The sequence below is a fragment of the Dendroctonus ponderosae genome, unplaced genomic scaffold, assembly GCF_020466585.1.
Source record: "Dendroctonus ponderosae isolate FM_Combo_2020 unplaced genomic scaffold, Dpon_F_20191213v2 Dpon_F_20191213_1, whole genome shotgun sequence".
NCBI classification, from domain to species: domain Eukaryota; kingdom Metazoa; phylum Arthropoda; class Insecta; order Coleoptera; family Curculionidae; genus Dendroctonus; species Dendroctonus ponderosae.
The window spans coordinates 17,019,690-17,035,607 of NW_026017110.1; the positions used below are offsets into that span (position 1 = coordinate 17,019,690).

Genomic DNA, 15,918 nt, shown 5'->3' on the forward strand with positions numbered 1-15,918 from the left:
CTAGTTTGATTCATATCGTTTTTGGCAATTAATTTATTCATAACTTATTTTAAGTTAATTCACACCTAAATATTCCGGACATGTTTTAAAATGGTGGATAATTTTCTTCTCAAAGACCTCTAGTTTCCCTTGCTAGAATTGCCAATTTACCATTTAATTGCAATGAAACTTACAGAAGTTGGTTGTATTTAAATTGCAATTGTTGTGTCTGAAGCATAATTTTAATTATTTGTATTAATTGAAATAACAAGAAGCAACTCACCAAACGTGTGATTTGACTGATTCTTTTCTGTTAAAATGTCTTTTGTTTTCATACTTTTTTTTATATAGATACAATGTTATTCACGATTATAAAACAGTTCTTTCAGTGATTTATTGGAACAGACGAATTTTTTAAGTTTCTCTTGCTCAAAAACCTTTTTCGCTTTAAATGAATATTTAAAGACTTTAAGAAGTTAAGTCGAAAAAAAAACAACATAACAACTGATAAAATGCTTCAAATTTGAACATCACAGAAAAGCAGTGGTTTTGTGTAGAAAGTGATAGTCGAAGATGAGAAATTGTGTCGCTGGATAAAAAGTCTAAAGCTTCTCCTTGGGGGAAAAGTAGACGCCCACTCACAGTTTTGAAGGGTTCGATTACATTCGTCTTTTATCTAAATTAACTTTGGATTTTCAGACGTTTTTTTTTAATTAAAAAGTGTTCAATAACAAAGCAGTTTTTTGCAGTAAAAAGTTCTCATGTTTTAACTTGTAGTTACCCATTCAAAAAGTTTTTATCTTTATCATTCTCAGGAAGTTTCTTAATTTTTGTCAAAAACATGCCAAAAAGTACACATTTAACCGGGAATTTGAAGTAAAGTGTATTTTATGTATTCGAATATTTAACTGAAGCAAAAGCTTTTCAACTAAAGTACAATAATTCAACAACAAAGAACATTTCAAAAATTATTTTTGGATTCCGAAAGATCGTCATACGATACATTTTGAGAATAACCCAAGCAATGTATGTAGATGCTAAAACAAAGGCAATATTGTGTATAAAATCAATACAATTATTTCTGATTGCAGTATTGGCCCTGAAATGCCAAAATATATAATAATTACAAGAATTTGCAGTTGTTCATTTATACGTTTTGATCGTCAGTATTAAATTAAACCCGTGTGGTTTTAGCACGTCGATAATTTTATATTTTTCGCCAGTTTGCGTTATTATTAAAAGTGTTCCATTCCATTCCATGAAAATGGATTGTCTTTAACTATAAAAAAATTAATGCAATTTAGCTCTCAAGGAGAAACAGTTCGGTAAAGTATTTTTCAATTACTTTCTCACATTGTTATGTAACTGTTCTTAAATTGCAACTTTTATAAATGTTCAGTAAGCATCACGAGTCATTATATTTCTAAATCACCTCATCTGCCATAAGCGCCTGAAGAAAACGTATGTAACTAGCAGGAAGGAATAATTCCAAACGTAGGAGGGAAGGAATCTGCGCCCCTTTTATCTCATTTTTGCCGACAAATAAATTTATATAATGGAAAGCACAATTACTGAAGCCATCCTTTGGCCCTTTTGGGTGTTGAAAATTTCATTTTGTCCAATGCATTTTTCATTTACATTCAACATTGTTCGTGTGAGATGTCTAGAGAAGTAGATTAAAATACTCCAGTAAAAATAGCTCTCAATCAATTAATAACTACATACAAATCAATAGACTTGAAGGGTATTTTGTGCTAATGTAAATGCTACTATTATTTCCTGCAGTTGCTTTATACAAAATAAGGTCAGACATTAATCAAAATTTCCATGTTTAAACTAAGAGAATTATTTTCCATTGCTAATCAAGCACTATTGTAACACGGAAGTTCATTTCCAATAACCGAACACACTAATTAAATGCTTAAACTGAACTATTTATTTGGCATTTGGGAATATGCAGCATATCGTGTTGTTACTGCACCTAAATCATTCCATGGAAATTGAGCTTAAAATATTCGTTTTTAAAAATGATGCGCTGCTAAAATCAGTTACTGCGACACCATTTTGTATTCTATATTTTCTTTAATGCTAAATACGATATTCCAACAACGGCAAGTGACAAGTGAAAAACAGCGTTTTTGTTGTTTGTTTAAAGATTGAACATTCTTCACATTCTACACTATCCATCCTACAAGTTATTTAACTAGTTCAGGCTCACAATGTTTATTTTGCAATGTTTTATACTAAACACGTACTATTTATTTGTGGGAGGTTGTATCTCAGAGAGCACAAGGCCTATTGAACAACACTTCTATTTTTATTACGTAAAGTAGTTTATTGTCCATCGGAGATATCTCTGGGTCTACTAATTATGAATGCAGTTTTATTTAAAGAATTAAACAGCCTGACGTAAATTACGTTTGTAAACTATCAGCTACACATTTTATTCTGTACAAACTTGAGTATAACAATGGATTTTATTACTTGCCACGAATAAATGTTTCGCTTCAAAATCGTTATTTTGCCCGGAATACCCCACTTGGTCTAACAATACTCGTATTATTGCTTTCGTAGAAATCGCTCGTCATTCCAATAAACTTGCAAATTAATGTGTTTATTTAAGCAAAAATAATTGCCACACCATAAATTGTTTTTGTTATAATGCAACGATCTCTGCAACTTGGAAATGAATTCGACTTTTAGTTTAGATTAGCATAATGTAATATGAGTATTTGCTAGTCGCTATTAAAAAAATCTGATCAGCATTTCTCATCATCCTGCCATAATAATTTAATAAAAGATTTGAGAAAGTTATTAGCTTGGTATGTAATAGTATATTTTTTATAGAAACAGGTTAGAGGGGAATTAATGGGAAAGTCTAATTATAGAACAATATTTAATTAAACCAGATGTTTCGAGCTAATATTGGCGATATCGACCTCTACTGCCGGTAGCCGATAGAACTTTCAACAAAATATTTACACAGAATTCAGGGAAAACTTCCGAACTTTTATTTCCTTTCTTAAATTATTAACCGTGATACTTTAATATTTTAAAGGCACTTTGATACTGAAATTGCAATTAATTTTATAACAACGCTTCTAACACAGTGTGTTCATAGTGAAAGGTACAAATCTATTTAAAATTTACTAGCTCGGACGTGTAGTCATTGATTTTATTTTTGATGTCATGCAATATTGTAGTCTGCCATAAAGTTATTAGTCTTTGGCATAACAGCAAACAAAATAATGCAATAACACCCTAATTATTAATAACTGTAGCATTAGTTTAAAAATGGGTGAATGTGTAGCCCATTCAACTCAATAGATGTTGTTAGTAGTTAATTACTTTTCCATTATCATTAATCTAAGACATTTTTACAAGTTGAACAACTAATAACATCAACAAATACAAACCTGTCGCAAAGCAGAAACAGGTTTGTAGTAAATTTGTGAATCGATTTAATTAATTTAGTTTAGTGAAACATGACATATTTTAATTTAGTGAAGAATTAGAAAATTACATAACTTTCCATTTTTTTATTATGCTATTTTGTATCTCGCTTTTCACGCAGTATACATTTATAGAAATGTTTAAATTATATAAATTAATGTTGAATTTCAGTACATAATTGCAGTACTAATCAAAGAATGGATCTAAATGGAATTTTAATGATCTTTATACACAATATGTTTGGACAACGGATTTATAGACAAAATAATGGATCAATTCAAAGCACATCATTAATTTGACTGAAGACCCATTAAATTAAATTATTTAAAGCATATTTCTAATAAACGTTTTGAAATTGATTGCGGAATTATTCCGATAGTGTGCGCATTCATGGATAATAAAAATGTACATTATTCAGGAAAACCCATACGCTATTCGATTAATTCGGTTTGTATCCTATCATTTAAATAATTACATTTGGCCGATAATGTTAAAAATAGAAAACAAACTAAATAGTCTGGGACTTTCATTTGACACTTAAAATAACGTACTTTAGTTGCTTCGAAACCTTGGACCTGAGGCGAAGGTCATGTTAACTAACAGTCTAGTGCAGTTGAGAAGTTATTTCATAAATTATGTCTTGAGCGACATTCCTTCGAGGATAATCAAGTTCTTATTAATGTCTAGTGGTGTAATTAATAAAAACAAGTAAAACAGAATAAATTCGCAAATTCTGTTGAAATCTGAAAGAATTAATTATTGCAAAACAGTCTTATGAAAAAGCAATGGTTTATATACATTTTATAATTTTCAGAAATCAAATTATCCATTAGTTAAGTGAAATTTCTACCGGCTAATTACATCTTTTAAAGGTACTTTTACCACAACATAATTAATCGATACATTGATAGCTTTACATTAAAAAGCACTTATCTAATTTTTAAAGTCGTATTGATAAAATTTATTAAAAATCAAATTGCCTTATTCTCTTTACAAAGAACCGGCTAAACAAAGCCAAAACACAAAGCACTTGCATTTTAGCTGATTAAGTAGTCATTGCGATGAAATATTCAAAACTCAATTCGTTTGGCGTGGTGCAGGTAGGTGAAGCCCAAATCTCCATTTATTTTATGACAAAGGATTTTTAGATTAACGGTTCCAGTGCCTGCATAGATACTTTATGCAACATTATTTCGATTATTTTCCAATCTGAAAAAATTCAAGTAGCTCAGGCAATTTAATCCATTATCTATAATCTAGTGCGTTTTTCAAGGAACATTTTTTCACTTATCATTGAATGTTTTCGTAATTTATCATATTTTTAGTCAGCTCTGAAAAGTCGAAATATCAAGTGAAATAGCTTAATAAAAATAGCTCCAGCGATTACAAAAAAATCGCAACAAATTTGAATGTTATTTGGTACTGGAATCTTGAAATCACTCCACACAAAGGCTAATTAGTTGATCTTTTTCTCTACTCAATGCTTACAATGTCATTGTTTTATCATCGTTTATTTTTAAATTTGACTGAAAATACTAAGGTCAAGAATTCAGTTGAGTTGCAGCGGACTCTTACTCTGGTAATTCGGAAATGTTCATGTTTTAGTGAAGAGAAACTAGTGGTTGTTTACAAATAATCCTACTTACAAGGTTTTTATTCTTATTGGTAAAGTATTTCTTTATTAAACCCAATCATTCATTCACTGGTATCAAATCCTCTAAATATTCCAAATTATTTATGTTGAAAAGTTTGCGTTTTTTTGGAACGTCCTGCTCGCTGGTTTGCATAGTTGGATTATTGGCAAACGTCTCGTTGCTGCATTTACTTGACCGTTTTTGTGCAGATAAAGGATTATAGTGGCTTTTTAAAGAAGTTCGTTTAGGAAGTGAAGACACGTTACCAGTAGCCGTTTTGTTTGATTTGTTCTCCCACTTCGGTATTATTATTTGGCTATCATCTTTTTTGCATTTTGGTCTGGAGGGTTTGATGCTTCCTATTCGTTTACTTGAACGAATGATATTCGTACAACTACTTTTAATATGTTCTTTCATGGTGTTTTTCCGTGTGTTAATGTCTCGGTGGATTTCCAGGCTTTCTTGAGTAATTGCTGCGATTTCCGTACCAACATCCGAGTAACTGGATATTTTATATTCATTATTAATCGTTTGACTTGCCCTTTTAAGGACGCTTTCAGATAAACAAGATCCTGTTTGCTGATTCTCTGCCTCGTGTGCAGGCATTTTTAGATTTTTATTATTCCACTTGTTCACCTGTGCCTGATTAAACTTCGCTGAATTTTTATTGCATTTTAGGGTTTCAAAACTCAGCTGGGCTTCGGCGCAAGGCAAATCTGGCTTCTTACCATGTACCTGTACATTTCCTTCATTATTATCTACATTCTTTGTCGATTTTTGTTGGGCATTTGAAGAATCAAGATCGGCGGCAAAAACATCTTCTAGTTGATTCAGTTGGAAAAATTGCAATTCCTGTGCTCCAGCATACATATTTTGAGGTCTCACTACTGCCTGTAAAGACAAAAATTGTATTTATTAATTAATTCCTGCAAGTTAGCAAAACATTTCTGATACATTCCTAAGAAGAAAGTGTGTTATCCTAAATACGTTCAAACCCATTATCGAAAATGTAAATTTAATTAAATAGACTCAGCGTGCCAGCCATTCCCAGTCGAAAAAAATCATTAAGGTGACAGTTTAAAAATAAAACAAAACCTATCATGTACCTGTTGTCGTCTTTCCAAGTCGTCAATCTTAATTTGCACTTCCTTAGCTATATTTTGTTGCCTCCAGATTTTCGACTTCAAATCGATTAGCTCACGTCGAAGCTGCGTCTCCATTTCATCCTGCTCTAGATCCATAGTGGCTTGAACAAGTTGCAACTCGTTATTAAGATGTTCCACTGAAACAGCAGCGAATGGAATAGTTAGTTGTTGGTATTTGATTTCGGGGCATGTACATTTACCATTGCGTTTATGTTCGTTTTTTCTGTTTTCAATCTCCTCACTTTTAAGTTTTAAGTGTTTCATTTCTGGTTCTTCGTGTGCTTTGGATTGTTGATCATTTTTTAATTGAAATTCCTCTCTTTCGGCAGTTACCCTCATATCAAGATCTATTAGTTTAGCTTCAAGTGTGTTGATTTCTCTATATGTGGTATGTAATTTTTCTGAAATTAATATTTTAAGTAATATTCTATTTTTAAACATTTTACTTTGATTTTGTGGCTAATTGTTGGTTTTTAAACCTGCTACAGTTCAATTATTGATTATTACCTTTTAAGTCTACGTAATTGGTAACAACATTCGAAGATCCTGCTGCGAAAAAATCGGTTAGTTGTTGATGCAGTTCTCGATTGTCTGCTCGGCGCCCATCCAGTTTGTTCTCCATTTGTTCAATCCGTTTCCATATGTTTGCTAATTCCATTTTTTCATTACTCTAAAAAGTGTAAATAAAATGCGTTATTTTTCAGTGTTAATTCCAGCACGGTTTTTATTTGATAATATAATCAGATCGGTTTTGAAAACGACCTTTTGACATTGTTTGCTTGGGGAAATTGTTTTGTGTTTCACTTTGTTTTCGATAATTTACCATGTCTACTTGGAAAATATAATAACTGTTAGCTGAGCAACATCCTTTTTTCTATAAGAAATTGGGATTTAAACGAGAGTAAGTAGCGATTTAAAAATTCGCCCATCATTAGAAGAACTAAAGATATTGAAACTTTCTTTCTTATAATTCCAGACAAGACAAAACATGTTGTAATACATTTATTGACAAATCGCGTGAAGTTTTAGAAACAAGTGGAGCACTTTTCTTGAAATCCATACGAACGTATTTATTGCACCGATAACTTTTTCACCGTCATTTACATGTTTCCAGATATAATTATGGAAAACAAATTAAGTAAATGTTGTTTGAAGACAAATAAGTGAAAATGCGATAGACACAAACTAAGAAAATCGGTGGCAACACAACTTACGGAATGTTCCGAATTGATTGACACTCAATTTAACGCATTTTCCGATTTCCCAACGGCATAGAAACGAGGGCCGACATCGCGATTTGCCAGATCAATGTATTGCTTCTCGACGCAAAATTATAAATATTGATTCGAATAATTTTTTTGCTACATCTTTGCCTTATTTATACATTCATTGAAAGAGGATTTAAGCGGCTATAAATTTGTTACCATTGACTACACGCCATCCATGTAGCAATTGTTATAGAGCTCAGTTTACAACAAACGTATAAAAATGGATTGAACAAGGTAGATTCCCTGTACATTTTTCTGGTAAGAAATAAATTACATTCGGAAGTAACAAGGACGGTTTATTGAACGTGATGGACCGATACAGTGGCCTACCAGATCGCCAGACTTAACAGCACCGGACTATTTTAAATGAAGGTATTTTATTGAAAGAGATTATGGAATGTAATGAATTACGCTCAGGGATATGGAAGAATTGTGTTTGTTTGTGCCACTATTACGCTGGTATGTCGTTAACAATCAAGTCTGCGGCTAATTGGGCAATGCTTTTAAGTCAAGATTTCCGGTATAAATTTGAAATATTTAATGAATTGTTGTGGTTTAAATGTGCCTTTGTTATTATGCATCTAGCGCTTCCGGATAATTAATTATAATTGCCGTTCGTTTTTGAAAAACCACATTCAATCGCATTTATTTTGGAGAAAGGTTCCGTCCTGTCGAGGAAATGCGGATGAATCGAGTGAAAATCTTTATGACGTTGTGATGCAGCATAAATTATACACACTTGGTCTTGCTTGCCAGATCAAATCTGCATAATTATATCGTACCAAGGTAGGCGCATTAATCTTTATAATAGTTATAAATCATAATAAGATGACAATAGACAATGATAAAATTGTACGTTAAACAAGAGATTATGTTTTACGTTAAAATCGCAGGTTTTCAAAAAATAGTATTACTCAAACACTATAAACTCTGATTATAAAAATGATTCTCACATTTTACCAAGCGCTTAATTAATCGCACCTTTAAAACATGCGATTTGCAATAGCAAAAAAACGAAATATGAATATTTCATAAATCAAGTAAATTAAATTTAGTTGCTAACTGTAAAATACATTTTGCATACGTGACGTAAATAAAGCATTGCCATGCGATTATTTAATTTCAAATACATTTATTCGTCAATCTACCTATCAAATAAAATTAATTTTGTCGTTGGAAACGCGATTCTAATCACGCTAATTAGTTATTGTTTCAAACTTTTCAAAACAGCTTAAATTGCAAAATTCAATGAAACGGGCCATTAAATGAATCACATCAAGACAAAAAAATCTTCATAGATTTATAATATTTCATATTATTATTTGAATTTAGGATATTTCGACATTAGGAGGCCAAACAGATATTGAAGTCTGCTTTGGAAGATAATATTACATAATTTGTAAATAGACATACAGGGTGTCATGTACAGTTAAGTACTTCAGAAGGTGATTCTCTGGATGTTTATATAAGTTTAACTAAATGCGTCGTTTTCACTTTTATTTTAAACGGAAGTAAGAAAAAATGTTGTTTTTTTTTGTAAAAACTTAATGGTTTTTGTGGCTATTCATGACAGTGAAGAGGAATTTGTAAGAGTAAGTTTTAAAGTTTCTCTAAATAGGCTAAAATTATTAAACCCAATAACGTCCCGAAGCACAACTTTTTTCGTATTTCCCGTCGTTTTCGCGATAATTAGTAAGAACCACCCTGAAGCTTGGGTATGTATTTAAATAACACCCTGTATGTCGAAGAAACCGGTGCTTAAAAATAATTAGAATTAAGAGTTAAGTGTGCACAAATAAGAAAAATAAAAACAGTGCTATGTTTATTTCCATCTATTTTTTAATTTTAAAATAGTTAAATAATTTACCATTAATGTAGTCATTTCGTTGGAATATGCTGCGCTTTAGCGACTTAATTTCAAGAACTAATTTTACAGAATTTGTACAAAAAAAATTGAAAAAAAAAGGAAATTAAAAAAATATATATTAAATATTTTACTTAATGTCAAAATTATTGAAGTACCAAAAATGTACATTTTTAAGGTTCAATCAACAAGGTTCAGAAATAAATAGCTAAAAAAACAACTGCAAAAACATTTGCGGGCATTTCTAAGGGGGCGTGGCTCCGATGGAATCATTTTTATACACGTTTATTTAAAAATGTTCATGCCATTATTATTTTCGATAGAAGATTTCACTGTTTCGTGCAATTTATTATGGAATTCACACAGAAATTGATTAAATAATGTTAATGCATTTGCAAATGCCGCTACTTCAATGTAGATAATCACCAATTCACCATCAAATGAGTTTGACAGTTGTGTTTGCGAATTCATTGAAAACTTCTTGTACTAATTTATGCACCCAGTATCTTAATTAATAAATACCTGTTTTAACATTTTATATATTTTGTAATTTTTTAGTTTCACTTTCACTCGCCGCCGAACAGCACAAACACATCAAATGTGACAGGAAAATTGATGGTAGTGACGTTAATTTGACATGCATAGGCGATTAGATCCAGTAATTAACATTTATTTTCTCCCATCTTGTTGTCGATAATATAGGATTCTTGTTTGCGTCGAACTAATTATTTTAATTAATCACTATGTAAACACTATACAGAGGATACGAGAAATATTTACAAACGGGAGCACAAGCAAAAAAGTAGTAAAGTAGGTGCTATATTTCTGACGTCACAAAAAACAAAAACTACTACTTTTGAACTTCTGTCTAAAGTTTACAGAGCTACGAAATGAAATATTCAGACGCAGTTCCACCAAATGTCAGTAAATCCATAATTAACTAATCGCAATATTTATTTAATCAGCCGTTTAAGTAATTATTAAATAGCCTTGCGCTCCACCGCAATTAGTTCCGATTATCTAATCGTAAGTAACTTCGGGCAATATCGGGGTTTTTTAAATCCATGCTTCTGGTTGGTCCTAATACGGTTGTCAGGTTAGGGTTTGATTAATCTAATGACAATTTACTGAAAAGTAAGGTTTTAGTAAAAAATAATAATAAAACGGAGACGATGAGAAAATATCACCATAAAACAAATCAATTCCTGGTCTCAGTTTAAAAGTCAAAGGCTAATTATTTGAGATTATTTTTCAAATTAATCAGTAATTATCCTTATTAACCAGTCACTTTTAAGCAGTTTAGTTAACCATTGGTTAAATGTCCTTAATACTGATTAAAATGATGGTTGAACACAAAACGTTGATTTAATAGATTTAACCGGCCCTACCAATCTATCTGAAGTTAGAGAATTATTAATTTTTCAAACACCTCGGTATGACTGTTTTCTTGCTAAAAATAGCAGTGAACTCACAATTAAATGGAAATTTTCTGGGGTACTTATTTTTCATTTTCAAGCGGAAATGAATTATTTCCATAAAAGAATCCAAGTTCGCATCAATGTCCATTATTTCTGTGAATGTCTCCAATTAACGGGATTTCAGGACATTTTTTACAGACGGGAATGAGCCAGTAATTTAATCAATTTGACGTTATAATTGGACTTTACCGACTAGTGTTCCAGTTGAATTTCACATATACATACCTACATTACTGTTTATGTAAATGTTTTATTTAAAAATTATAGGCTTTTCCGTTAGCATGTGTCTTTATCGTTCGACACGCAGAGCTTCATCCGACAGTTTTGCATTAATTCGCTAATATTACATTTACAATTTAATTATAAATTAACGCCCGTAAAAGATAAATTATTTCACATCGTTTTAAATTACCTTCTCTTCGTTTCATTTTGAAAATTACAGTTTAGGCTCATTAATATAAATTTGTCTGCAGTGGCGTAACTTTAGAACATACGGCGATACTTTGCAGTCAACCCTAATTAAGCTAAACAATTCAGAAAATCCTGTGTGTGACATGATTTTTCTTATTAATCTGTTTTCAGCGCCATCTGCTAAATTTATTTTAATTTAATTTAATATAAAAACGCCATCAAGTTCTTCAATTGAGATTTTTCAACTGTTTATAATACGTTTTCCGCCAGCTACTTAAACGATTCATTTCACCCCTCAGTGCATTTTTCGATTCATTTACGCTATTGTGTGTTTGCTTTTAAATATGATTTGTAAAGCATCCCCACAAAGAAGTCTGGTGGAGTTAAATCAGGCGGGGCGGACTTGCAGGTCACGAATAGGGTGAAAAGCATATTATTGTAATGGAGATGCCGGTATTATAGTAAATTAATTATATTACTAGTGGCTGAGGTTTGTTACTTTTTGCTTCAATTTAGCTCTTAACTGAAGAATTGCTCATAACTTGGATTTTAGATTTGCCGAAAAATAAAAGGTGCTTCTTGCGGTATATTCAATTGTAATCCTGAATGATGGTTTTATGAAACGTATAAAATATCTCAATGTGGGAGCAAACGAGCGCTTGGCGCTATTTTAAATATAGACAAAAATTAAGGTGTTACCCACACTTGACACACTAGACAATTTCTTATTTAATTTATAAAACTTTCAAATTTAAGACAGAAGGGTCGTAACCGGGTTAACAAAAGATGCGTTTTGCTTATAGATAAACGATTTTATTAAGTTTCTGGTTAAACAATGCATGTGCAACATCCGATATGCGGTCTAAAAAGTTCCCCAGCCAAGAACGGACTAAAAATGACAAAGCTGGAAATGTGAATTTTTATGTTAGTTTGTGTTAGTTTTACAATGTGGCACACACAAGTTCTTTTTATAGCCAACCTTTATTGGATTAAATATGAAAATAACAATAAATCGCATCGTCAAGGCCATACACATAAATAGAAAATTGTCTTGTTTTATTATTCACAGAGTTTTATGATACGTTGTTGTTGATAAGTTTCCGTCAGTTGAAATTTATTTGGTTGGTCATGTTCACTCGTATGAGACTAAACGGCAGGTTAAAATTCAATGTACTTCTTTGTGGTCAGTTTGAAATAAATGTACATATCGCGATGTTTCGTTGTTTAATTTGAATATGTCCACTGTACGTAACGTGTTGTTGGTAATTACAAAATAAGACGCACTTAATTTAATAATAAAGTAGAAAGGTAAACAATAAGTTTCTCCTACAAAAACATGTTTGTTTATTAAAAAGCTATATTCAACCATGTGAATTCTGGTATTCGGGGTGGTACAAACAAACGGCTGTACCTCAATTTATGGTGAATTTATTTGAAAAATTCGGACTTTTCAACTTTGTTTAAAAGAGTTGAGTTTTGTCTGGATATTTACAGCTCAAGACGTTGAAATAATTTAGTAGAATAATACCTGCGGCTAACAATTAATTATTTATAATCTCTTATAAAGGAAAAAATGTATTTGATAAGTTCCTTAAACAGAAATAATTGAAGTAGTAAGCAACAAAATCAATTTATTAGAGCAATAAACATAAAATGTTTGATAATAAGTGTTGAAACTTGTATTCTTTTTTGTTCATACAGGAATTAAAAATTATCAATTGCAGTGTGTGTCAATTGCATTGTGGTTTAAGAACTGACCAGTTTTGTAAAATCTTTATTTTTAAGAGGTTTCCATATTTTTTATTGTTAGTTGGATATTCATAATACATTTGCTAGAGTCAAAACTAATTGTTGTAACATTTACAAATTTTTAGAAAAAAATGGCATGCAATTCAGCCTTAAAATCAGCTCTACCGATTTGCATTATTCTGCCAAACCGGGTGTACATGGAAATTTATATAACGATTTATAGTTAAAATAACTATAATAGGGTAAAATACAGCATGACAACAAAGCATAAATTTAAATCATCACATTAATAAAAAAACAAAAACGATAAACCCAGACCTAAATAGGCGTCATTTACTGATTAAATTATATTATTCATTGCTACGGGTGAATATTGAAAGCCTCAAGTCGAATACCCATTTTGAATATTTAGCTAATAAAAAAATAATTGGGATTGTTCAAAAAATAAGTATTTTCAAAGATCGTAAGCTCGTTACCCTCACACTGTATGTTTTTCTGAACTCACTTATATAATTAGCGGTTGAAGATTTTCAAGTGATTCAATTCAAGTTCTGTGCCATCTTATTAGAAGTGAAGATTTTTCAGTTTTGACCGATTGAAAGTCTACACAGCCGTACAATGCCTTTAACTTTCGAAACAGTTGCGAATGAAAGTCTCAAAATCAACACGATTTGAGTCAATTCGATGAAAAATAAGGCTACTTAAATCGCCGTGTACAAAGAACGTATATTTATCTAAGCAATAAAAATCAAACAGCAAATGTATATTATTGAATAACCGTTGACTGATGTCTTCGCAGAACTCCAAACCTCTCATCGACTTCATTAAGTTTATCGTGTAAGGATCACATTTCCTTATTAATCTTTCTACATGTTTATCGTCAATTGTTCTATTTGGACGTAACTGATTCAATAAGCCGAGTATTTCCAACATATAATTTCAATAAAACGTGTTATTATTTCAAGTTTTTCTCGTATGAAGTATTTTAATGAAAATTTCAAAAAAAGTGTCACGTTGTACCTTGTTTATACAGCACTGGATCATTCTAGTGGGTAAGTGCATTAAAAAAAAATTGGTTGCTTGCTTTTGAACTTTTTCCGTAAATCTGTCTGGATAGTAATCAATAAAAGTGCGGCCGTTTTGTTCAATGTCTCAATGGTGTGATTTTGTTGTTTTTTATTTAAGGGACAGAATTTTCACTTTCAACCCCACCTGATTGAACGGTAGTTTTTATATTAACACTAATATATGAAAATAAAATGTTTAATTGGTCATTTGTGCATTTTTGTTGCAAGACTGATGCATTCATTCATCCGCTTTTACCGCTTGACAAATACTGTGAAGGACTCGAGTTTAAGAAAAAGGTGAAACAGATTGGACTAAAAAAAGCAAATGGAATTAAATCCGAGGTTTAGTGTGACATTTAGAATGCAATGTTGCTGAAATATTTTTAAAGTAAAATTACAAATATTTTGCTAAATAATTGAGTCATTAAACTAAATATGAAAGAATTGAATTTTGGCAAGCAATTGGCTTCATGTCATATTTCTCGCTCTAAAAAATTTTTATCTCCATTTAAAAAAATGTTGGTGATTTAAATTTTATTAACACACACTGTATTCAGAGCCATTCAAACCTGACCCCCAAGTAAATTATTGCTATAAAAAGAATGATGCAGCGCAATTATGATTGTCATTAAAATGGGCAACAGCAACTTTGAATCTAGACGAGCAATTTAAAAAAAATTGTAATCAAGCATTCCTGCCATTAACTCAGGTAGTAGACAGTAGAGCGAGTGTAATAAAATTAGTTTCTGTTCATAAATTTAATTGCTGATTCTTCTCAACTTTGTGCCAACGGAGTTTCGAGTATAATTTAGAAATTGCAAGTTTTCAGTTAGTAAACTGCAAGTTGAAAGATGTTTCGTGTAATACATTAAAAGTGAATTTATTTGGAAAGTACGTAACAAACATAATTCGAATAGCTGAATTTACTTATAGAAAGTAATGCTAAAGTGGTTATTATTACTTTATACCAGTTCTCGCATTATGCAAACTAAAACTAATATTTACTTTGACGAGATAGTAGCTTTTATCAGTTTATGTACTTCGAAGTAAAGTATCATTTGGTTAAGTTATTCAAAGCTCTGTTGCCCGGAATTCGGAGTAGAGAATATCTGCAAATAAATCAATATAAAGCCGGCATGAATTTGATCCTTTTGCCAGGGCGAAATGGCTTCATGCTTTTTTATTAAAATGGCGAAATCGAATTTCGCATATAAGTATTTCTATGCTAGTCACGTAAGGCACGGACTACAATTCAGTGCTCGCGAATACGAACAAAAGAAACAGATAGACGCGAATAATTAATTTGTTTATATTATATTTTACTCGTTACAAACTGGTTATTAATTATTCATACACCGGAATTTAATTCTGCATATAAACGGGCTTTTATAGTGCGTTCTCTTTAATTGTGCATAACGAGCAAGCAATTGTACCTACTTTTCTTTTCATTATTATTATTATTATTATTATTGATATACTGTTAAGCTACGACAACATTGCGCACTTTGCTGATATATATCAACAACATAAATTTAATGAAGTTTTGACCTTTTACGGAGTACCCGTGGGTAGAAGATTTCTCCTAAATCAAATATCAATAAAAAAACACATCAATCTCTCTTGGTAGTTATTACCTTATGTCACATTGCCTTTATCACTTACAATCTTATAGAAGTTTATTTTAAGTGACTGAACCCACTTTTAGCATGATTGTTTCATACCATAAGGGATGGGTTTTTTAAACGTACATGCCAATATGTAGCAAAATATAGCAGCAACAAAAAATTTTTAAAAGCTTCGTATGTTATATGATAATACTAATTTGATTGATTTAATTCATTAATTTTCTATCTGATGCCTGAAATGCACA

General features: G+C 31.2%; 2 protein-coding genes across 5 annotated transcripts in view; one reads left to right on the forward strand and one right to left on the reverse strand.

Annotated features, from left to right (window-relative positions):
- LOC109535336 (AT-rich interactive domain-containing protein 5B) overlaps positions 1-15,918 on the forward strand; it is a gene marked incomplete in the record, with an annotated part of 82,817 nt that overhangs the window by 41,382 nt on the left and 25,517 nt on the right.
- Positions 3,635-15,918, reverse strand: part of LOC109535338 (putative leucine-rich repeat-containing protein DDB_G0290503) — a 44,674-nt gene continuing 32,390 nt past the window's right edge. Inside the window, exons 1-7 of one of the 4 annotated variants that reach the window (XM_048660710.1) lie at positions 9,866-10,258; positions 6,719-6,881; positions 6,412-6,612; positions 6,173-6,348; positions 5,125-5,957; positions 5,079-5,093; positions 3,635-4,641 (exon numbers count right to left, since the gene is read on the reverse strand). In XM_048660710.1, the coding sequence (XP_048516667.1) occupies position 5,093; positions 5,125-5,957; positions 6,173-6,348; positions 6,412-6,612; positions 6,719-6,881; positions 9,866-9,877 (1,386 nt within the window). In that variant the 5' untranslated portion in view covers positions 9,878-10,258 and the 3' untranslated portion in view covers positions 3,635-4,641; positions 5,079-5,092. Of the gene's footprint in view, positions 5,958-6,172; positions 6,349-6,411; positions 6,613-6,718; positions 6,882-9,865; positions 10,259-15,918 lie in introns of those variants that run through there. The other 3 variants (XM_048660709.1, XM_048660708.1, XM_048660711.1) reach the window with 3 other exon arrangements.